The sequence below is a fragment of the Carcharodon carcharias genome, chromosome 12 (genome assembly GCF_017639515.1).
Source record: "Carcharodon carcharias isolate sCarCar2 chromosome 12, sCarCar2.pri, whole genome shotgun sequence".
NCBI classification, from domain to species: domain Eukaryota; kingdom Metazoa; phylum Chordata; class Chondrichthyes; order Lamniformes; family Lamnidae; genus Carcharodon; species Carcharodon carcharias.
The window spans coordinates 107830933-107855249 of NC_054478.1; the positions used below are offsets into that span (position 1 = coordinate 107830933).

The following is a 24317-nucleotide window of genomic DNA, read 5'->3' on the forward strand; positions in this document are numbered from 1 at the left end:
TTTTGCAATAACTATGGCTTTTAATATCAGTACTTAATACAGTAGTCCATAGTCCCATAAATAATCAGACAGGCTCTTACTCAGAGTATTAATTAGAATCCTAACCATGATTGGCAGTTCAGAAATATCTGTATATGCATATTTGTCCCAGAAGCAAGTGAGAGGAAATAGAAATATGCCTCAGGTAATTCTAGCTGGCCTGATGTGCAAATGAGATTGTGACAGGTACAGAGGCACAAAAAATAACTGAACAAAGAACTGTTATACTGGCTTCTTAAACCACAGCTCAGCCACTTTCTGCTGCAATAACCTCTGATGACATTCTTCAAACTAGAACTAAACAATATGTAGTGGACATACTTGTTCCTACGGTCTGGTAACAATAAGTGGATCTCTTTTATGTGACTTTTCTTGTGCAATATTCAAGGTGAACTATTTTGATGAATAACACTGTTCCTCCTCTTTCTAAAAAATGGCTCAGTTTTCATTCTTTAAACTTCAGCAGTGGATTATAGAAAGGCTATGCCCTGTACTTCAAAATTCTAGGCTTGCCATAGTAATTCAGCATACAGAGTAATATAGTGTTAGTTTGTGCTCGCATTGGAGCTGGCAACAGGAGCATGTCTCACAGCAGAGCTCCTAATTCTTCCTGTGGCATCAGATATAGGCACGTCCTGAAAAGGCAGGAAAGAAATTCTCCCAATGAGCAAACATGTTCTACAATATGACCCAGACAATCCCAGGTTCAAATCCTGTCTGTGCTGAGTCAGCTGAACTCGGCCTGGCCGGTGATCCAATCAAGTTATTTGACCTTATGACTCCTGGAGAAAGGAGGAACAAATATCAGCGGTTTCCAGTCCTATCACTACCTAGTACCTCCTGTTAGAAACAGCACCCGTGGGCAGGATTGGTCTCATCTGTAAAACCTTTAATGGTTAAATCATCTGCCAGCACATTTTGTCTGAGCTCACAAATGCAGAACTGTCATTTGCTTGAGAGACCACGGAGTTTCCAACACCTGTCAAACTGTAACTAAGCATGACCCAATGCCTTCAGTAAAAGAAAAGAATTACGCCTCAAAAAGAAAATCAATGAATAACCCAGTCACCCTGGACCATTTTCTTACATTCTCATGAGCCATGTCAACAGTGACATTGGCAGAATCTTGGAAAACAGTTGCCTGTCTACCATCTCAGAGGAACTTGTTCCTATTTGAAGCATTTCTATAATGTGCCTAATCTACTGTCATACTTATATAAGAATTACTTGCCACATATCGAAAACAGGTCAGTTTCTTTTGGAATATGTTAATGAGACTCAAAACATTCATCATAGTACATTGATATTTGTCCACATGTAGGCGACGTGATTAGTTTAAACATGATTGCTTAATGGCATTAATCACACATGCATGCCTCTTACATAGTAATGGTCTTGCGCTTCTTCCAGAACTCCCCACACCCTTCCAGTATAGCCTGTTCTGCCAAGCTTTTACATCGTTCGGGAGTGAACCCAACTAATGCCGTACCAACCGTTGCAACTCCATGGCTGGCAGCCAATTTTTTAATCTGCCTCTCGATGGATCTTGGAGAAAAGTACAAGTATTCTTCTCCCTGAATATAATAAGAAATATATTTCTTGCTTTCTTCTGTCAGAGATGATAAAGACTTGTCTTGAAAGCTCTCCACATTACAGGCTATCTCCACAGTGCCCTCATGAGGAAAGGCCATTGCCTGAATGCCTTGAAGACCACCAGCGTTCGCTCCTCGGATGGCACTGGCAATCTGCTGACCAATGTTCAGGTCCTGTGTATCTATAGTCACATTGCAGTTCATAACATACGGGCTAGCACCAATTCCTAAAAGAATGAAAGGAAATGACATTTTAAATGGGTGGCACTTTTCAGAAACTGTATTCAATTTGATTTCAAAATTATTTCTGCTTTTAAAGCCAGTATTTTTATCTTTCCCCAAATCACTTGCATGGCAAGCTTATGGGTTCTTTAAAGTCAAAGCAACAGGGGTATTATACAATGTGATGTTACAGATAGCCTAGATAAATGTAAGTTAAGTAGTGAAAATGTAGTCAAAATCACTCTCCTTCAGGAACTAAAAGTGAAAATGAGTGTAAAATCTATTTTCATAACCTGGTTTTCCAACAACAACTTGCATTAATTTGACACCTTTGACGAAGTAAAACACCGTAAAGTGCTTTACAGGAGCTTTATCAAATTTTGACTCTGAGGATAAGGGCAAATTAGGATAAAAGATTGATTGAAGAGGTAGGTTTTAAGGAGCATCTTAAAGGAGAAAAGATAGGTAGAGAGAGGCGGAGAGATTAGGAAGGGAATTCCAGAGTTTGGGGCTTTTGGGGCCTTGGCCTTAACACCAAGGATGCTTAAGGCTAGAATTGGTGAAGTGGAGAAATCTCAGAGGGTTTTAGGGCCAGAAGAGGTCGTGTCCCGGACGAGGTCCCCAATTTGTTAAATTCCCAGATGGGATCTCCAACTTTCTACGACTGGGACGGGGTCTCAATGTTGTTATGATCCTGGGTGAGGGGGGATGAACTGGCTCCTCTCTTTATTCAACCCCCTCGGTTGGTCGCAACAAGCTTAGTTTGAAAATTCTTTCCCTGGGATGCCCTTTCCCGGTCCAAATGGATTTACTCGTTATAAGGAGCCAATTTAACTCAGTTTTCTTGAGTCAAAGGAAGAGTAAATTTATTAGTTACTTATACCGAAGGAAAAATAATAAAGATGTGACATACACATACACACTAAGATCAGAAGTGAGAAGTTAAGGGTCCGAATAAAAGTTATTCAATGCACAAATCAGTCCTTGGTTCGTCTGTAAGGCGTAGATTGTGGTATGTTGTGGCCATTAAGTTGGGTGATTTCAGTAGAGTTGACTTTGGCAGATGCGCAGTCTGTTGGAGACACTTGTTGGCTTGTCCCAATGGGAGGAATCCTGGTTCTCTCTCTGCAGTATAACTGAAGAGGCTGTCTTGTTTCTTTTTACTTGTGGCTTTGCTAGAATATATTTGCCCCCAGCAAAAGAGAGAGAGCATTGCCTGTTTGTCTTTGCAGGGGTGACTGACTGGTGTTTCTTCTTACTTATGTCACTCATACAACACTAGTCTGCAGCCAGCGTTCTAACCCATTTTTCTTGTGTATTTTCGAGAGAGAAAATAGTCATGTCTTGCACCCAGAGTCTGTTTTTCTTTCATCTCAGACCATTTTACACAGTCTGAGATATAAATAACAGGATAAGGATTTTTGGATGACTGCTGAGATGTGGGAATCAGTCTCCATTGTCTCCGCAATCACAGGAGATTAAAGTTTTGCATTTTCCATACCCTTCTTTCAAGTGAATTAGACCTTGACATCTCTTCAGGTGCAGCATTCCAAGTTATCTCAGGACAGATCTGTCAGTATAATCCACATTCTAATTTTCCAGCAAGTGGTCACTTTACATTATTAGCCATCTTTTGATCAGTCTTTACTTGTATTTCTTTTAAAAACACAGGTCTTCCTTCGAAAAGGTTCAATATGCCCATAGGTAGTTGATAGCTGTAATCCACTGTTGTGACAACAGATAGGGAAGGTGAGGCCATGGTGGGATGTGAAAGCAAGGAGAATTTGAAACTGGAAAGTGTTACCAGGCTAAGAGCCAATATAGGTCAGCAAACACAGGAATGATGACTGAATGGGACTTGGTGCGTGTTTGGATGACTTTAACCTTATATAGAATAGAACATGGGCGGTCAATCAGGAGAGCTTTGGAATAGTCAAGTCTGGAGGTAACAAAGGCTTAGGTAAAGCTTCCAGTAGCAAATGTGCTGAGTGAAGGATGGAAATGGGCAATGTTATCAAGATGGAGGTAAGGAGTCTTGGTGAAGGAATGGCTATGGGGTCGGAGTCAAATATGACACAAGTTTGCAAATAGTCTCATTCAATGGTCCAAATCTGGGCTTTTTCTGTTTGTTTCGGATAAGGAAGGCAAATCTTGGGGGATAATATGGGCGAAGGGTGCTGATAATTAAATTCTTCTTTTGATCCTTTGAGATGGGGTATTCCAGCATCATGGCCAAATGTGTTGTTTAACTGTAAATACGTCAAATTCCTCATTTATTACGCTGGATTTAGGGATTTTTTATAGCTTCTAGACTGACTGGCAACTATTTACCATGCAGCAAGACATACAGAGCTTCGACTTTTCCATGCTTAGATGCTGTCAGAAGCTGAATGTAAAACTGCAAGTGCTTTTATATTTGAGTGCTTTGAATATGTAAGCTCCCAAGTAAGTGTCAGAGGTGCTGCAACAGAAGGACCTTTCAACTTATTGAAAAGAGTGAAAACTGGATGTTCTCTACAACTGGATATCCCATTGTGTTTCTCAAGAGATTGAATATCTGTGTGATTTTATTCATCAAAATATATAATGTACACTTCTTTGTGCCAAACAGATAATAAAACACTTTCTTCTTCGGTCTATGGGAGTCCTATTCAGAGGTCACTGGGGTCAAATCCAGCACAATCAGACACTGGGCCAGAACTTCCAAGGAAGTGGACAGTCGGAATGACCAGCTCCTTTTTACTTACCTTAATTGGAAGCTCCACATTTCTTGCCTGACCTTCTGGCCTGGGCCTGGTGAGGAATGTGCAGCATACCTAGTTCCCAAGGTCTCAGGTGCAGGGCAGCAGTGTCAGGGGAAGTGCAGTCAGGCCCCCTTTCTACAGCACTAGCTGCCTAAACCAGGTAAGATTAAAAGTCCCAGCACTTTGAGAAGCTAGAGATAAGAAAATTGTGTCAGGTAAGTGGGTAGGATTTGGTAAGAGGGAGAGGGGTAAGATGCGGAAGGGGGTTAGGATGAGGGGTGGGAGGTAGGATGGGTCAGAGGGGGATAGGATGGGTCAGAGAGGGATAGGGTGGGTCAGAGGCAGGGGGTAGGATGGGTCGGGGAGTTAAAATGGGTCAGAAGGGGATAGGATGGATTGGTGAGAGGTAGGACATGTCAGAAGGGGATAGGTGGGTCAGGACGGTAGGATGTGTCGGGGAGGGAAGATAGTATGGGTTGGAGGATGATAGGATGGGACAGGGAGGATAGGATGGGATGGGGGGGCGGGGGGGGAATAGGATCGGGGCGGGAGGATAGAATGGGATGGGCGGGGGGATAGGATGGGTCAGAGAGGGATAGAATGGGTTGGAAAGGGATAGGATGGAACTGGGAGGATAGGATGGGATGGGGGGATAGGATGGGTCGGAGAGGGATAGGATGGGACCGGGATGTTAGGATGGGTCAGAGGGGAATAGGTTGGTTTGGACAGGGTTAAGATGGGTTGGGGGGGGGTGGTGAGTGGCGGGTAGGATAGGTCAGGAGGGATAGGATGGGTCGGGCGTTGGGATGAGTCAGGCAGGTAGGATGGGTCGCAGAATAGAACGGATTGGGTAGTCAGCTAGGGGGTGGAGGGGATAGACGAGGGGTCAGGTGGGCAGTCAGGGGTGTAGTCGGTGGTTTAGGAGGGTAGTCAGAGGGTTGGAAAGGTAATCGGAGGGTTGAGAGTTAGTTGGGGGGTGCGTTGGGATGGATAGTCGGGGGAGGGTTTAGGAGGGTGGTCTGGGGATGAGGGTGTAGTTGGGGATTGGGAGGGTAGTCAAGTGGGGGTTGATGGTGTGTACTCAGAGGGTCGAGAGGACTTTGAGAACCCAGGGTTAAGGTAAATGTGTAAGATGAGTGGGTAGGATGGTCAGGGTTGGTGGTGGTGGTGGTGGTGGGGCGGGTGGGGGGGTGGGTGGGTGGGGTAGGCAGGAGGTCAGAAGAGTTGTTAGAGGGTGGGGTTTAGTCGCGAGGGGGGGCGAGGTGCTGTCAGGAATTTATTCAGTGGGTGGGGAGGTATTTGGGAGTGGGGGGTTTGGAACATAGTTGGAGGTTGGGAGCAGTCAGGGGGTTGGGATAGTAGTCAGTGGTTCCACTGAGGAGTTGGGGGGATGGGGCGATCAGCACCATAGTTACCCAGGAGTTAGAAGTGGTTTTAATCCTTCTAATTTATCTTGGGGAACTATTCTGCTGAAAGGGTTGGAATTATCTGAAGTCTCTCATTTAAATTGGAGTACTGGATGGTTCCCAGTACTGGGTAATTGCCCATCAGGAGCTCGAACAAGCAATTGCCATGCAGTCCTTGCTTGGGGACTTCCGGAGGGCACCCAGAGCATCTTTGGGGTACCTCCAGTGTACGACTTCTGGGTCATTCAGACTTGCAGTTCTGAAAAAAAATGTCATATTGGACTCAAAACATTAACTCTATTGATCTAATAACACTATTGATCTTCTGGTTTACATGGGGAAATAAAATAATCACAGAGCATGATTTCCAAAATACTGGGGGCAATTCCTCATTCTCGTGATAAAAATGGAATTTTATCTTATTTAATCTGTATAAATCTATGGGCCCAATTTTGAGTAGTTAAAGATTGCAATGTGAGATAGCCCACGAAGATTTAAAGAGAATACCTGATATGTAGAAATAATTGTGTTGAGGTAATTGAGACCAGTTAAGATAAGCAAATGGATATGATGCAGTTTAGTTGAGGTAAGGTGAGTAGGTCGAGAAGTAACAAGAATGATTACACAAAGGTGAATTGGTAGAGATGAACAAAGTGATGGTGCACTTGAGAGCCTAGGTTTTCTGACTGCAATCCTTATAGTCATTAATTCATTTCCACCATATAATTTCCGGTTCTATTTCAGGACACCAACCTGTTAAACCATATTTAGAAGAAACTGCAGCTCCTACATCTGGCCTTATTTCATTCACATTCAAACAGGTCCGCTTATACCAGTTCAACTCTTTTCTGCGTTGGACCAGATTTCGTTTGAGAGGTTGATCAGCGTATCCAAAATAAAACATACTGCAACCTGGTACATCATGGGATAGATTTTCTGCAATATCTACAGAGAGGTAATAAAAGGGGATGAGAAAGCCTCAGGTTACAGGACCTAACTTTAGCTGTAACTTGCTTAATTAAAAAGAAACAATTCCTGAACTGATTCAAAAATAGAAGCAATGAATCAGCCATTGAAGAAACTTAAGAGTGCAATATTTTGCTATAAAAACTTCTGCATTTTGAAGCCAGAATTGTTTTAAAAAAAAGAAAACTTCATCAATATTCACAAATGGTCGACATGAAATTTTAACTTTGGTTTCTCTTTCCACAAATGCTGCCTGACATGCTGAGTATTTCTAGCATTTTTTGTTTTTATTTCAGATTTCCAGCATCCACAGTATTTTGCTATTGTACTGAAGCTAATCAACTCCTGTGGACTGTTGAGACCAGTAATTTCTTCCAGACAGATTTGTCAATAATGTTACGAATATGAGGTTTTATAACATGGTTATGTTTTACACTGTCTTTAATTTAAGGTAAAATGGAGTAATGAAGAGAGTCATGTGATCTATTATGAGTTCTACCCGACAACTAGCCTGCAAGGCTGGGTTACCATGGGGACAAGGGGCCTAGGTCAGATTTTATTGAAATGCACGTGCCAACTGAAAACAAAGGCAGTCAGATATTCCTGTTCTTGCAGACTTTCTGTCTCAGAGGTTTTGATCAGCAACAGAAAGTGGGGGGGGGGAGCCCAGGAAAGAGGGAGGGAGAGAGAGAGAAAGACAGCAGCAGAAGCAAGCAGCATGAAAATGGCTGTCCGTGTTAGCTACCATGTGGGATGCTGATGGCAAAGGTCCTCCAGTTGAAGAGAGGGAACCGGCAAGAATTTTGAAAAATTCGTCCTGGCATGGTTGGGGGGAGGAATCAACGGGGTGAGCCGTGCTGCTGGTGGTCAGTCAGGGATTTCTTGGAAAACGGAGGAAAATAGTTTTCAACGGATGCTGGATGTCATGACTCGGTGAAATGGTGAGCATTGAACCCGCTGGAAACTAGGAGTGACTTTGGACTGTTTTCTGAACAGATTGCAGTTCTGCGAAAAGTGCCCTGCAATGTACGCACATAAATGTGGCATGGGGTTATCAGTCACGTTAAGACATTAATATGAGTTATCTTTTCTGTAGTTTAAAGTATTAGTTGCCTACTAGGTAATGTTTAGTAAATGTTGCTTTTCCTTTATCTGTTACAGTAATAGTCTTAAAAGTTGAAATCTTGTATAATTCCTTTGAGCTGGTCACTGGAAATCCAAATATCCTTTCAAAAGTTATCAGTCTCTACAGGAATGGTAACAATAATGTCTTCCTTAGTGAGTTCCACTTCAGTCAGGCTATTAGGTTGAAAAACTTAGCAGGTGGCAGGGAGGAATAGCAACAGGCAATGTGGCTTCACTGCCTCTAGAATCAATTATTCCTTCCTACTAATCAGGGAAGAAAAAAAACACCAGCCAAATGTTGTGCTCTACTACAACTGTCATCCTCAATACTGTTCCATGTTTAGCCACCAGGAGGCGAACAACAGAGCTCAGGAACATATAACACTTGGCAAAAAATGACTATCCTTTGGACCAATCCCAAAGTTTATAAAATGCTATATATCACTCTCTCTCACACACACACACATCCCTGAAAATCTACCCTTGCCAAATATCCAGTCTGCTCCCTCTTTAATTTACTGATGCAATCTGTCTTGATTGCCCCTTCCAGCAGTGCCTATCACACATACACCATTCTTTACTCAGTTATGAAATTTATACACTAAAATAAAAGCCAAATATTGAGAAAAAAATACTCACCAAGAAAGACATTATTGTTACCATCCCTGTTGAGACTGATAACTTTTAAAAAGATATTTGAATTTCTGGTGACCAACTTAAAGGAATTACCCAAGGTTTTAAATGATAAAACTTTTACTGTAACAGACAAACTAAAAGCAACCTCGACTAAACGTTACTTAGTAGGCAACTAATGCTGGAGATCGGAAATAAAAACAAAAAGTGCTGGAAAAACTCAGCAGGTCTGGCAGCATCTGTGCAGAGAGAAACAGAGTTAATGTTTTGAGTCCAATATGACTGTTCCTCAGTTCTAAAGAAGAGTCATATTGAACTTGAAATGTTACCTCTGTTTCTCTTTCCAGAGATGCTGCCAGACCTGATGAGTTTTTCCAGAACCTATTGTTTTTATATTAAATTTAAATGATGTGTTGTGGAGAGGCCAGGGGCAGGACCTTGTGGGCAGGTGGCCAATGTTGAGCGAAGGCTGTTGATGGGATCCCCGCCCCCTCCTTCCTGTCTGAGGCCTGAGTAGTCACTTTCCAGGCATCTTCCCACCCTCAACTCCTCCTGCCAGCCTGAAAATTGAACCTGGGTGGGAAACAGCCTTTAAGTCAGGCTTGTCCAACCTGCGGCCTGCAAAGCTCCTCTATGTGGTCCCTGGAGCAGTTGTTCAAATGCCGGTGAGACGGGTCAGTGAGGTTGAAGATTTCTTCATGGGATAGATTCTCCAATCACAGCCTGTTTCTCTCCTGCATTTGCTGCTAGTAAGCCAATCAGCAGCAAACATAGGAGAGAAACAGGCTGTGAATGGAGGAGCAGCAAACACTGGCAACTGCAAGTATATAGAGAGAGAGAAGCATTCTGGGGTGCATGGGTCTCCGCCCACCACGCTTTCCCATGGCTCCAGCTGCTTTTCCCAGCTCCCGTTGCTTCGGCACGTGTGTATGTGATGGGCGAGTGTGTGTGTGAGGGGTGAGTGTGTGTGCAAAACAGAAAGTGGTGAACGTTTGTGAGAAAGAGAGGGGGTATGCGTGTGTGTGTGTGTGTGTTTGAGAGGGAGAGGGAGAGGTGATTGTGTGTGAGAGAGAGAGGTGAGTTTTTGTGTGTGAGAGTGCAAGAGAGAAGGGGGGGGTCGGTATGTGTGTTGCGTGTGTGTGAGAGAGAGAGAGGGGTGAGTGCGTGTGTGTGTATGTGAGAGAGATGAGTGTATGTGAGACAGAGAGAGAGAGGTGAGCTTGTATAAGTGTGTGTGAGAGAGAAAGAGAGAGGGGTGAGTGTGTGTGTGTGAAAAAGAGAGAGGGGGTGAGGGGAAGGGAAGAATGTGGGTGTGGCTCACTCCTAGTCTTAGGGTTCTCATTCACCCTTGCTCCCACACACCAACAGGTATTTTCACCTACACACTCTCATAGTGGGTGAGGGTAAGTGAGTGAGCACCCTGAGACTGGAGGTGAGCTGGGCACACACACACTCACCCTTTCACACTCTAATGGCCGGCTTTAATAATTACTTTTTTAAAAATTATCAATTTATTGTTGTGACGTTTTTAGCTCAGCAAGTTGTTTCTTTTCATACATCAGCTTTATTTTGAAATTCATGTTTAATGTTGTGCCAAACCCTACCTATCTGAAATTTTCTCATCAGCCCCCCAAATGTGAGAAAAATTGAAATGTACCCCCCCACCCCCCCCCCCGCGCCATGTAAAAACGTTGGACAAGCCTGCCTTAAGTGGTCATTCATTAATCACTTATGGGCTTCAATTTGGGGCATGGGTGGGCAGGCCTAGTTAGGGCTTACCCATCCCACAGTAAAACTGCAGAGAAGTTGGGGCAGGCAGGACCCCGGTGGGAAAGCTAACCGGGAATTTTACGGAACCCCCACCTGCAAACCCACCGGCAGGGGAACTTAAAATTTTGCCCTTGGTATTAAACATCAGTTTGGATATGAGATAGGAGCTTGAGCACTCAGTAAGTCTGATAAAGCACAGTAGGAGGCATTTGGCTGTCTTGCCTGTGTCAGACCTTTGTTAAAGCTATCCAATTAATTCAATCCCCTGCTTTTCCCCATAGCCATTACTAAAATCACCTATTTTCACATCTGTAACTTTGCTTGACTCCATCCAAACTTCTGTTCGTATGCTGCTGAAGACCTCACCCATACTTTTAATACCTCTAGATTAACTATTCAAATACACTCCTGGCTGGCTCCCACATCCAAATCTTTGTACACCTGAAGCCATTGAAAACTCGTGCTGCCCGTGTGCTGACTCACGTCAAATCTTGTTCACTCAATGTTCGCTGGCCTACACTGGCTTCCAGTTAAGCAATGTCTCAATTTTAAAATTCTCATCTTTGTTTCTGAATCCCTCCTTGTCCCTCCCTATCTCAGTAATCTCCTCCAGTTCCACAACCCTCCCAGATATCTGGGCTCACTTAATTCTGGCCTCTTGGGCATCTCTTATTTTAAGTGCTCTACCACTGGTGGCCATGCTTTCAGCTGCCAAGATCCTAAGCTCCAGAATTCCTTCCCTGAAACTCTCTGCCTTTCTTTCCTCCTTTAAGATGCTCCGGAAAACCTATGTCTTTTGGTCATTTTCTCTAACATCTCCTTACGTAGCTCAGGGTCAAATTTTGCTTTCTGATGCTACTGTGAGCTGCCTTGGGAATTTTGTTATGTTAAAGGTTATATAAATACAAGTTGTTGTTGTTCAGGCGTGACTAGAATGAAATGAATATTGCAGTTAACCTACCACGAGCCACTTTGCCACATTCTTCCAGGCTAACGGACTCTGAGAGAGGGTAAATTGGGACAAGATCCACACTCCCAAGGCAAGGATGAATGCCATCATGGTGCCCCATGTCAATCAAATCAAATGCTTCAGTGCATGCTGTCACAATGGAATTACCTGAAAACAGAAAATTGACTTGACCTGCTGTTAAATAACACTAAAAAAAAGTGTAATGATTGAGCTTAGTGTGTTAAATATTAACAAAGACTTACTCAGCACAGAAATATCTAATGCATTGTGTTGTATTGTATAAAATGTATTGTTGCTTTGTTCTATAAGTGCCTTTCCATTAAAGTATGGAATCAGTGTGAAAACACCAGAAAGATTTTCACAATTGCACTCCCACTTCTCCTACTTTTGTGTGCCCCCTCCCTCCCTTTGCTGGTTACTTGTCAGTTAAGGCTTCTTGATATTGCTGTATTAACTAGTACTTGACAAAACAATCAGGCGGGCCATATTCTGCTGATGTAAGTCCATTAGCTCTCACACATTGGGAGACCTAGGCTGCGGAAATGATTGAACAAAAGATCATGTCTGTAACTAAGAAATCTAATTTTCTCTATCTCGAGTGAAATTACTCTTATAATGAAAAATAGCAGACTGCCTTTATTTCTCCATTATCAATGATTTGTTAATTAAATTGCAGGAACATGAGGCAATTATCAATTCTGTCCTGTTGTGTTTTTATACCTTACTGATTTGATGTTATGTTCTTCCTGTTGCCTTAGCTTACCTCAGATACCTTTTCCTCAGCAAGTTGCTAACTAATCAATCTGTTCCTAACAGTCTTAAGTAATATTTGTACCCCACAACGGTGAGGCAATGACCATCGCCAAAAGAGAGTATCTAACCACCTCCCTTTGTCATTCAATGGCATCATCATCATCAAGTCCTCCACCATCAACATCCTGTGGGTCCCTGTTGAACAGAAACCCAACTGGACTAGCTACTGTTACGTCAATTAGATATGAAAAGAATTCCAAAACTATATATATCAAAACTTTATTGTTTTTTGCTATTTTTAAAATGGACTTTCCGCTTTGCCAAAAAATGGCTGCTACAAGTCACATGACCACAGGATTCGCCCTTTGTTTTGGAAGCTACCAACAGGAGTTACAAGAACAAAAGAATCCTCCTCTCATTGTCATGGAATCACACACCGAATTGTTAGCACATTATAATCATGAAACTAGGGGACTTACAGATCAAAACTCACTGTGCCTGCAGAGTTATTAACAGATCCATCTTACACCTAGGACTGTTCAGGTCTATTTCAAAGAGGACCATTGAGGGAACAATGGGCGTCATTTACATCTTGATAAGCTTACCCTTCTTGTGGACTCAGAGGGCCTGCCTATACAATGGTTCCCGACACAAGAGCCTCAATATGGTTGGTAACTCTTTCAAAAGCTAATGGCTGGAACATTATCAGTCCTGAAACCAAAAAGCCAGTTCCAGACAATAGGTAAATGTCCCTTTTAACATCATTGTCAAGAAGATATAATAATTTTCATAATGTTATTGAAATTTATTGTAAAATAGAGTAATAGTGGGATGTGTCTGTATGTGTCTGTATGTGTGTGTGTGTGTGTGTGTGTGTGTGTGTGTGTGAGAGAGAGAGAGAGAGAGAGATTTAATTGAGTTAGAGGCAGCTAGTCTGGGTTAATCTAAAAAGAGAGGTTAGGTTTGAAATGTTAATTAAATAAACATGGGGGAAGTTTAGAAATATATGTGTCAAGGGAACATTTGCATTTTTGAATAAACCAGACTGGATTGCTTTCAAAAGAGGGGTGAAACGGATCACCTAACTAGGTGAAGTTTAGAAACAAGTGTGTTTATTTTTCCCAAAGGTTACTGGTAAAACTTTGTGCTATGAGAGTGTTTTATTATCAGGGAGATGAAGTCCAAAGACGTAATGAAACAATGGGTATTTGCATTCAAAGAGTAGGATATGTATAAAGGAAAGAAGACTGCTTGTAAGGGAAGGCATTTTTAAGTTCTTACAAATGTGTGAAAAGCCTTCAACATCTATGCCTCAAGCTGCTGTCTTCAAGGACTGAAGTTAAGAAAACCCACTTAGAAGTCGACTTTTTCAGGGTATAATATGAAGGGTCATGAGGACTCGGAACGTCAACACTTTTCTTCTCTGCCAATGCTGCCAGACCTGCTGAGTTTTTCCAGTTAATTCTGTTTTTGTTTTGGATTTCCAGCATCCACAGTTTTTTGTTTTTATATAATGTTTCTTTGCCTGGATCTCTTAAAACCCATGTGTTCTACTGCCGCCTTAACAAAGGTGTAACTGGGGATTAGATTGAGTAGGGGATTTAGAAGTTATCATAGTCATAATTTGTAGATCTATGTATGTATTTAAAATAATTTCTATTATTAATAAATGTTTAATATAGTTTTATAAAAGCCTACAAGACTTGGTGGTTTTCTTACTACTGAATTCAAGGCATGCATCTAGAAATTTATACAAATTGAAAATTAGTTGTGGCAGTTGTTTCAAGTTTCCCTCTGGTATTTGAACAGCACGGCATTTACCATCTGCTGTGTCATAACACCATTGTGAAGAAAAAAGATCACATGACTCAAGTGACCATTGTAAAATCTCTATATTCTTTGAGAACTGAGAAATCCTCAGTCTGCTGTTTTCACATCAACTGGAAAGAACTCCAGCAGCTCGGCTAACCAAGCAGCCAACCATCATCTCTCAACTCCTTGAGCCAGCTGTATCTTAAAAGTCTCTGATCAATGCCTGCCAAGCAGTCTAGGCACAGAAAGTCCACTGCACTGCAGTGTCATTTGTTTCAAGGATTTTTCATGTTGCTGTCTCCAACCAGGAACTCATCTGGACTGAACCCCACGACAAAGGAAACACAGTCTGGACTCTGACTTCTCAGACTTTGGAAATCACGTGAACTAATATTAATTTAACATATGAACATATGAACTAGGACCATGAGTAGGCCACTTGGCCCTTCAAACCTGCTCCACCATTCAATAAGATCATGGCTGATCAGATTGCAACCTCCACTCTACATTCCTGTCTACCCCGATAACCTTTCACCTCCTTGTTTATCAAGAATCTATCTAGTTCTGCCTCAAAAATATTCAAAGACTCTGCTTCCACTGCCTTTTGAGGAAGAGAGTTGCAAAGACTCACAGCCATCTGAGAGAAAAAAAATTCTCCTCATCTCTATCTTAAATAAGCAACCAACGCAATCTGCTTCTAGGCCCGCCGAATTCGCGCGCACACACCAAATGTGAAATTCAGGCCATAGTGTAGGCGGTAACATATTGGCATGGATAAAAGATTGGCTAGGTAACAGGAAACACGGTAGCCATAAATGGATCTTTTTCTGGTTGGTGGAATGTAATGAGTGGTTAGCCAAAAGCATTAGTGCTGGGGCCTTAAATTTTTACAATATATATAAATGACTTGGATGAAGGGACCGAAGGTATGGTTGCTACACTTGCTGATGACACAAAGATAGGTTGGAAATTAAGTTGTGGAGAGGACATAAGGAGGCTACAAAGTGACATAGATAGTTTAGGTGAGTGGGCAAAGATCTGGCAAATGCTGTATAATGTGGGGAAATGCAATATTGTTTATTTTGGAAGAAAGAATGAAAAATAAGCATATTATCTAAATGGTGAGATGTTGCAGAGCTCAGAGATGCAGAAGGGTCTAGGTGACGTAGTGCATGAATCACAAAAGGTTAGTGTGCAGCAAGTAACTGGGAATTAGGAAAGCTAATAGAATATTATTGTTTATTGTGAGGGGAATTGATTACAAAAGTAGGGAGTTTATGCTTCAGTTATGCAGAGCACTGGTGACACCACATCTGGAGTATTATGTACAGTACTGGCCTTCTTATTTAAAGAAATATGTAAATGCATTAGAAGCAGTTCAGAGAAGGTTTACTAGGCTAATACCTGGAATGAACGAGTTGTCTTATGAGGAATAGTTGAACAGATTAGGCTTGTATCCACTGGAGTTTAGGAGAGCAAGAGGCGATTTGATTGAAACCTTTAAGATCCTGAGAGGTCTTGACAGAGTGGATGTAGGGGGGATGTTTGCTCTTCTGGGAGATTATAGAACTAGGGGTCACAGTTTAAAAAATAAGGATTTCTGTGGTTCTTTCACTGTTGTTGTCCATTGTTGTAAATCTTCCTCTTTCCTATCTCCCTATACTGTATATATGTTTATGTGTGTGTGTTTATGTAAGGTTGTGAACACTCCACCATCACCCCACCCCACCCCCTGCCCCACCCCAGGTTTGAATGGGAATAAACTATCCTTTTGAGTTAATCATAGCACGAATTATTAGTAAATTGGATCACACAACCTGAGGGTTTGGGGAAACATGCCACAGCCTATTTAAAAATAATAATTCAAAAACATATCTGCTTATGGACAGGCAGGAAGAGGATAAAGAAGTTCAGTTTCTCTCTATCCTGTCTTTAACACTCTATAAATACTGTGGCTACAAAAGCAGGTCAGGAGCTGCAAATTCTGCTGTGAATGAATCTCTCCCTGATTCCCCAAAGCTTTTTACCATCTACAAGGCACAAGTCAAGAATGTCATGAAATACTCTCCACTTGCCTAGATGAGTACAGCTTTGACAACACTCAAGAAGCTCAACAGCATACAGGACAAAGCACCCCTTAAATATTCACTCCCTCCACAACTGGTGCACTGTTGCTGCAGTGTGCACCATCTACAAGGTGCACTGAAGCAACTCACCAAGCCTTCTTCAAGAACGCCTTCCAAACTTCTGACTTTTACCACGTAGAAGGACAAGATCAGCTGGCACATGGGAACACCATTACCTACAGTTCCCCTCCTAGCAGCACACCATCTTGACTTGGAAATATATCACCATTTCTTCACTTTCATTGGGTCAAAATCTTGGAACTCCGTCCCTAACAGCATTTTGGTCCTATTACACCACATGGACTGAAGTGATTTAAGAAGATGGCTCACCATCACTTTCTCAAGGGCAATTAGGGATGAGCAATAAATACTGAGCCTGCCAGTGATGCCCACATCTCAAGATTGAATTAAGAAAAATAGTTCTCAACTAGAGAATCCAGAAAATGAGTGGCATGTTTGAAAACTGTCACAGTTTGATGTGAATGGCACATAAGCCTGGATTTAAGACAGAAGTCATTTTCCTTCACTTATTTCTGTTTTATGTTATGGATGTGTTCTTTATTAACATAATCAAAGTTTTTTAATGAATTATCATTATGAGTGAAGCAGTGATTGCAGCCATAATCCTATCCTATTCCACTTCATGCACTAACCACTTCTGGAATTAGCTAAATGGGGTAATCCTAATAGTAAATGGTGCCTGAGATTAGTTTGTCAGTGAGTTTTCCTTCCTTCCTCCCTTACCTCCCCTTAGCACTCCTCTGAAATGGCCCCACAAGGATAGGGAGTTGACTATGCGGGAATACTAATGAGCTTTGGAATCAGCTTGCCAGAGTCATGCTTCTTCAAGGCAGCTGGTACTCCCAAATTTTCTTCCTTTCATCCACCAGCATGACTAAGAATCTCACAACAAAATAACTTTCCACTTGGTGGCCTATCTTGTAAATACCAAACCCATTGAAGAACAGAACCCAAATGTCAATCAAGCCTGCAATTTGTACTTGGTCCTTGGTATGGAGGAGTCGAACATTTTCTGTTAAGTAGGAAATTATTTAATTGCTACTGGAGTTGATAAAAATGGAACTTTTAAGAGCAAACATGTTTGTAGTGAAATCTTACCTAAGGTCTCAATGGGACCAGCAAGAGTTAAGACAGATCTGTTATAGTCATAATCTGAAAATATATTCAGCACAGTTGTTTGCGTTTTCTTCTGGCCTGCAATCAAGGCACAAAAATGTCTTACAAACATTTCAAGTAGTTATATTTTGCTCATAACTGTAGCAATAAAAAAATTAAAATGTACCTGGCTTATCACAGAGTGCAGCTTTAGCAATCCTTTCCACAATGTCTTGCTTCCTAGCTTCAGAAATGTTCAGCAAACAGACAGCCAAACGGAGACCCAATCTTGGAGATACCATGTTTTGGCCTGAACAGAAAGCCAAAAACAGCAGAATATAAATATGTATTCTGTTTCAGTCTCATTGTTTTAATCCATTGTTAATTAATTTCCCCTTTATAGTTACCCGATCAAGAGGGAGAGACCTAACATCAGCCCCCTTCAAATGATGCTATATAATAGAGATGCACACATGGAATTTGAGAAATTGCTCAGCAGTGTCCTCTGATTGTGGGAAACTGCCTTGACTTCACTCTGCACTCTCCTCCACAGATCAACTGACACTGGACATTCATCGAGTAGAGAATAGCACAAATGCACCTGCATAGCCTACTGTCAAGTTTGTTTTAAACAGCATTTAGGATATACAAGGCTATAGACATTCATAAAGTAAGCAATGTAAGCAGCCTTACTGTAAGAAAGCTGACATTAACGAACAGTGGGGATATAAAATTAAAATAGAATGCTGGGAACACTCAGCAAATCAGGCAACATCCGTGGAAAGGGAAACAATCAGGTCAAAGACTTTTCATCAGAAAAGAAGGATATAAAGTCATTGCTATTTGTAGCAGATGAACCTGTCAATATTACAACTACCTGTGCTAGTAAGCAACACCAACCCTATATTATAGAAGAAAATGTGAAGTCTTCATGCTTTAAAGCTTTTGTGATTATGCAGAAGATTATGTAAAAGACAGTTCCACTGTATTTTAACAGAAATAATATTTAATGACTGCGCTACTCTGTTTACAAACACACAAAAAGTAACAATGACTCTTTAAGACAATAAATGTCAAGGCTATAAATGAAATGATTAGATTTCATCCTTAACATACAGGGTTGTTACATTTTATGAGCACTCAAAGGTTTCACCTTGATTAGCAGAGGCTTAAGTGCAACCTTTGTAAAAGGAAAACTGGTACTTTAACAGTTCAGAAAGTCATCAAACAGGCTCTTTATTATGTTTTCTTGCTTTCAAGTAAGTTAATAAATAGTTGAATGTAATAATAATGCAAAGAGAATGCTGCCGTGTTCATTTGCAACTAAGAGTTGAAATGCAACTTAAACTCAAGCAGGTGTTATGAGCGTCCATCTCCCATGCTATTGCTCGTGGACAGTGCAAGTCCTGGAGTGTGGAGGCTGAACACTGATATAGCAGCAGAACTTGTAAAGAGAAAGAACTGCTGGTTTTTCATGTTTATCTCCGTGTTACATGGAGGTCAGAGCTTGATACTTGAGCACTGCTGCTGCGTTCTCATGGCAGGTGGGAAAACTCATTCAGTGCTGGTGCCACTTCAAGCTTCAAAGTTTGTGTCTCATCGATACCCTGGGCTGGATTTTTGTTCTGGGATCAGGACCCGATGCTGGTAGAACATCAGGGCCCCGACCCCATACCATGTCAAAAATAGACATGTGGCGTGATTTTGGAAGAAAACGGCACAAGTTGACCTCAGGTCGAGATCAATGTCCAATTAGTGGCGGCTGGTGCAGGGAGAAGGCAAGATTTACAAAGAGCAAGCCAATTCAAAAGGCAAACAGCAATCATCATGGTATTGGTCATTTCACCACAGATGGAGGAGAGAGCAGAACATCAGGCAACAACACATCCATGCCAGGGCTGTCGCCATTTTACTGATGCTTCCCTAGAAGTGCTTTAGGAGGCCATGGCCATACAGAGAAATATTCTTTACCTCAGAGTGGCTGAAGAAGCCTCCTAGCCAAATGATGGAGGCATGGTTGATGGTGCCTATGCCACGAATAGCCTCAGCATTGTGAGGAGGGCCTGGGTTCAGTGCCATAAGTGCTTCAATGATCTTCTTAGGTCTGGTAAGGTGAGTGAAATGCAATGTTCACCTCTTGTTCTGTAGTCACCAGCAAACTCACGAGCCTGAGGGTCCATAGTGCTCCTGAAAATGGAAGAAATTTGTGCCCAACACCATTACTGAGCCCTAAGCAAAGCTCACAAATCCAGCATCATTGTGAAGATTGTCAAATCTCATGTGACAGTTCCACTTTGTGTCTCATCAAAAGTAGCGACAGAGGGCAGCTTTGTCTTTCTCTCTCTCTCAACCTTGCAGGAGAAAAGAACATACAATGCAAGAGAGAGGCCGTGCTCTAGCTTGCTACATTTACATCCATGGAGGAGGGAGCCCTTGATTTGGCACGGATTACATCGCATTAAGGAATGGGTGATGGAGAGATGGGAATCCATCAGAGGCAGGGAGAAATTATCTCAAATTATCCAGAGGTTGGAGCACATTCCTTCTGGGCCAACACCATGCCAATACATCAATTGTAACATTCTGAGTCACCTCTGCAAAAGCATCTGGTGAGGGAGGTGAGTTTTCGTGCCCCCCTTCTTATGACTCCCACAGGGCCAGTTGTAGGTGGAGCCTGCAGCAGTCCATGCACAATGAAGCACCAGAGCCTGCACTGTCACATCATTCAAGAGCATCCTCCACCAGCACATGTACCCTCACCTCAGTGGCTGCTCAATCCAGTTTAGAACAGATGGCACAGTGTGACGTGCACTGCATGAGTGAGCAGAAAAAGGATGTAGAGGCAGCTGTGGTTGGACCACATCGGAGGATAGAGGATAGACATAGCCATTCTCAGCTGGGTGGGGATGCACCGCCTCCGGAGTCACAATGTCCAATTTAAGGTCCAGCATCCATCCATTTATGAAAGATGATGGACATTCAGTGAAAAAAATCCATAATCACACAAGGCAGATATTCCTGGATCAGCAGTAGGAGATGTGTGCCCACATGTCAGAGTTCCCTGAGGCAAATGGAGTCATGGGAGAAGAATGAAAGAGTCCATTCCTCACATAAGCATCTCATTTCTCAGGGTTTTGAGCACAGGAGCACCTTGATTGAAAGCTTGGCCAACCTTAAGGAGACCCATATGTAGCATCACGCTGATTGTACACTGGAGCAGCGCAGTGCCATACACACCAAGGAATCGGCATCGAATTGACTATGCCTCTAATTCCTGGACGAAAACCTGTTTCAACATTAAACAATCCAGGCTCATTAGCATTTTACTACTGCGGTGCAATCTCTACCCAACGAGATCCACCTTAAACCGAGGCAGACAACCCCATAACAAATCCTGCAGGAGATGTGAGGCCCCTTCGAGTCACTGGCTCACATCTCCGGCAGCTGTCCGTGTGTGAAAAATGCAAGAATCAAAAGACATAACAAAATCCTGGACCGCTTACAGCAGTTTATCACCAAATACGGCTGGACATCGCACCTGGAACCGAGGCTCTTCGGAAAGGATGGGACCCTTTGGAAGCCCGGTCTGGTCCTCGTCAAGGATGGAGTAGTCGCGGTGGTGGATGTGACAGTACGTTTCAAGGATAACAACAAGTCTCTGGAAAAAGCTTGGGCTGAAAAAGAACGCAAATACCAACACCTGGAGGATGAGATACTGGAACTGACAGGCGGCAAGTCAGTAAAATACTTCAGATTCGTCATGGGAGCTCGAGGGAAGTGGTTCGACAAGAATAACAGCCTCATGCGTTTCCTGAAGATCGGTAAATACAAATCCTTCGCCCAGCTTGCTTCGAGAGCGACCGGTTGGTGCTTCTGTGGCTCAATTACAGAGTCGCACATCGGTGTCAAAAGCCATCTCTTCAATGGGTATCCATTATTCTCTAAAAGACACCCACAGATTCTCACTGGTGCCATGAAGAGTAGTGGCACCTGTGATTGCTGAAGGATGAAGATTTCATGGCAACTGCCAGGATAGCTTGCACACACTGGCATAAAGTGCTTGTTGTATTCATAGATAGCTGAACATTTAGAGGGTTGAAGCCCTTCCTATTGAGGAATCTCCCTGGCTCCTCATTCAACGTCTTTATGACCACATGAGTGTAATCAATGACTCCCTACACCTGAAGGAATCCAGCGTTGCAGGAAAATCCCACTGTCCTTTAGCCCGGTGTTGCCCCTCTATTAGGAACTCTATGTACCCTTGCCTTCTTCAGCAGTGCATCCATGAACTGCCTTATGCAATGATGTGCTGTCACCTGAGAAATGCCGCCAAGGTCTGCTGCTGATCATCAGAACAATCTGGAGACGAAGAAATGCAAAGCCACTGTGACTTTGATGGCTGTTGGCTGGGCAATGTCCACAAAACCTGGGAGGTCTGGGCTGATCCTCTATCAGGCCATATAGGTCAGAAACCATCTTCTTGGACTGGCAAAGCATCCCACAGCACTGATGCGCTGACATATCAAGGGAATTTATTCTTCGACCGGACGGCTTCATTGCCTTCCTGCCCGCCATTCTCTCCTCTGCACTACTCATGCCCAGGGGTCTGCATCTGCTGCTGCGAATGCTACTTCTCATCACTACTCATCCCCATCTCAAAGTAGCTTATTCCCGTTTTGAGGTCTAGCCTTCTTTGCTGTCAATTCAACTGCCAAGGCTTCCTGGACCCCCTTTCCCACCCTTGCCACTTTTGCTCCCATTATCCATGCTGGCTCACTCACCCCCAATTGCCCTAGAGTTGCAGTCCAGATGCTCAGGAAGCTCTACTCATGTGATGGTAACAATGCGTCAATGCATAAGGACCTCTCTGAGACTTCTGCCTTTTATGCTGCCTTATGGTTGTCTTCTGCGGCTATGACTGGCTCACCTATGTGTCAACACATCCTCCTGATGAATATATTGGAGAACCTTCATGGTTCTTTTCCTTCTTTCCAAAATAACAAGCTGGCCCTTAGTGGACCGCTAACCCATTTGTTTGCCTTTTTGGGCGCGTGGCAGGATTCCACTTCCGGACACTGGTATCAAAATTGCAGTGGGTCGGTATTGTGTGGGAAAGCCAGAAATTGTGGGCCTTCCGACGTCTGTTCTCAGCCCCATGGCTCATTGAAAATTCAGCCCCATGCTGGAAATACTCAGTAGGTGAGGTGGCATCGGTGTAGAGAGAAATAGAGTTAACATTTGCAATGATACCCTTTCATCAGAACTGTGAAAAGTTAGAGATGAAATAAGTTCTACGCAAGTGAAAGGGCAAGGGTGAAAGAAGAACAAAAGGGAAGACCTGTGATTGGGCGGAAGACAGAGGAGATTAAATGACAAAAATGTTGGTGCTGCAAGGCCAAAGGGAGTGGGAATGGGACAAGTAAAGGAACAAAAGATGTTCCCAGAGGAGATGTAAACGGAAGTGACTGCTGTCCATAAGCAAAAATATGAGAAAAATGAGAGTAAGACTGAAACCTGCAAAGAAAATGGAAACAAAACAGGGGCAAAGATTGCATTCTGAAATTGTTGAACTCAATGTTGAATCTCGAAGGCTATAAAGTACCTAATCCAAAGTTGAGGTGCCGTTCCTCAACCTTACATTGGGTTTCATTGGAACACAGCAAGAAGCCAAGGGCAGAGAGGTCAACATGAGAGCAAGGAGGAGAATTAAAATGACAAGCCTCTTGAAGCTCAGAGTCATGCTTGTGGACTGAACGGAAGTGTTCCAAAAAGGTCTCCCAATCTGTGTTTGGTCTCCCCAATATAAAGCAAATTACATTGTGAGCAGCAAATACAGCATAGTAAATTGAATGAAGTACAAGTAAATTGCTGTTTCCCCTGAAAGGAATGTTTGGAGCCTTGGAAGTTGAGGAGAGGTAAAAGGGCAGTGTTGCATCTCCCGTGCTTGCACAGGAAGATGCTGTAGGAAGGTGATGGAGCAATGGAGGAATGGATCAGTATGTCTTGGAGGGAGCTTTGGAATGTACTTGTTGGTGGCATCACATTGGAGGTGGCAGGAATGGCAGAGGCTGGTGGGGTGGAAGGTGAAAACCCTAAAGGAAAAGGAAAGAAAAAGGAAGCCATGTCAGTAGCACTGGTGTGGAACATTAGAACAGGTGCAACAGGAGATGAAGAGACTGGGAGGATGGAATGGAGTCCTGACAGGAAGTGGGGTGTAAGGGCATGTGGCTAAGATAGCAGTGGGAATCAGTGGACTTCTAGTGAATATTAGTTAATAACCTAACACCAAAGAAGTCAAGAAAGGGAAGGGATAGATCATGTGAAGGTAAGAGAAGGGATTAGCAACAAATGCCAGCCTTGCATCCCTTGAAGGAATTTTTAAAAATAGGTCTACCAAGGTAATCCAGTTTAAGAATCTTGGGAATGGAGTGGAAGTGAGCTGTTCGAAGTTGAGCGACTTTGAGGTTAGGAAGATCTCAAGAGGGGATGAGACTAGTGACCGTCCAGGAAATTACGGCTTGATGTTCTGTGGTGAGGTCATGGTCCAGAGGGAGATAGGAAGAAATGTCAGAGAGTTGGCATTCAACCTCTGCTAGGTGGAGGTTGGTACACTAAGCAACAACAGTACCACCATTGGAGGCCCATTTGATAACTAGTGTTGGACCTGAGAGAAAGGAATGCAGCAAGTTCAAAGGGAGGCAGGTTAAAGTGATTCAGGGGAGAGAAATTGAAATAGCCAATGTCACACCAGCATTTTTCAATTAAAAGATCGAGTGGGTAAGAAGCCGAGGGGGGGGATCAGATGGAGGGAGAATACTGGAGATGGGTAAAAAGGCACACAGTGTGGTGTGAGGTCATCTGGCTAAGGAAGTGAACTCAGAGGTAAAGATGACAGAAGAAGAGCTCAACATCATGTCAGCTATAAATTTATTGAGGTGGGGGTGTAACAGGATAAAACAGAGTCCTTTGCTAAGGACAGACCTCTCTGACCTCGGCCTAATGCAGCGCTTCAATGAAGCTCAATCTAAGTTTGAGGAACGGGC

The 24317-nt window shown here is 42.9% G+C and overlaps 1 protein-coding gene across 3 annotated transcripts in view; it reads right to left on the bottom strand.

Annotated features, from left to right (window-relative positions):
* Positions 1 to 24317, bottom strand: part of ftcdnl1 (formiminotransferase cyclodeaminase N-terminal like 1) — a 27176-nt gene continuing 2859 nt past the window's right edge. The window contains exons 2-6 of one of the 3 annotated variants that reach the window (XM_041201689.1): positions 17462 to 17584; positions 17278 to 17373; positions 11459 to 11614; positions 6757 to 6948; positions 1 to 1858 (exon numbers count right to left, since the gene is read on the bottom strand). In XM_041201689.1, coding sequence (XP_041057623.1) covers positions 1419 to 1858; positions 6757 to 6948; positions 11459 to 11614; positions 17278 to 17373; positions 17462 to 17576 — 999 coding nt within the window. In that variant the 5' untranslated portion in view covers positions 17577 to 17584 and the 3' untranslated portion in view covers positions 1 to 1418. Of the gene's footprint in view, positions 1859 to 6756; positions 6949 to 11458; positions 11633 to 17277; positions 17374 to 17461; positions 17585 to 24317 lie in introns of all 3 variants that reach the window. The other 2 variants (XM_041201688.1, XM_041201691.1) reach the window with 2 other exon arrangements.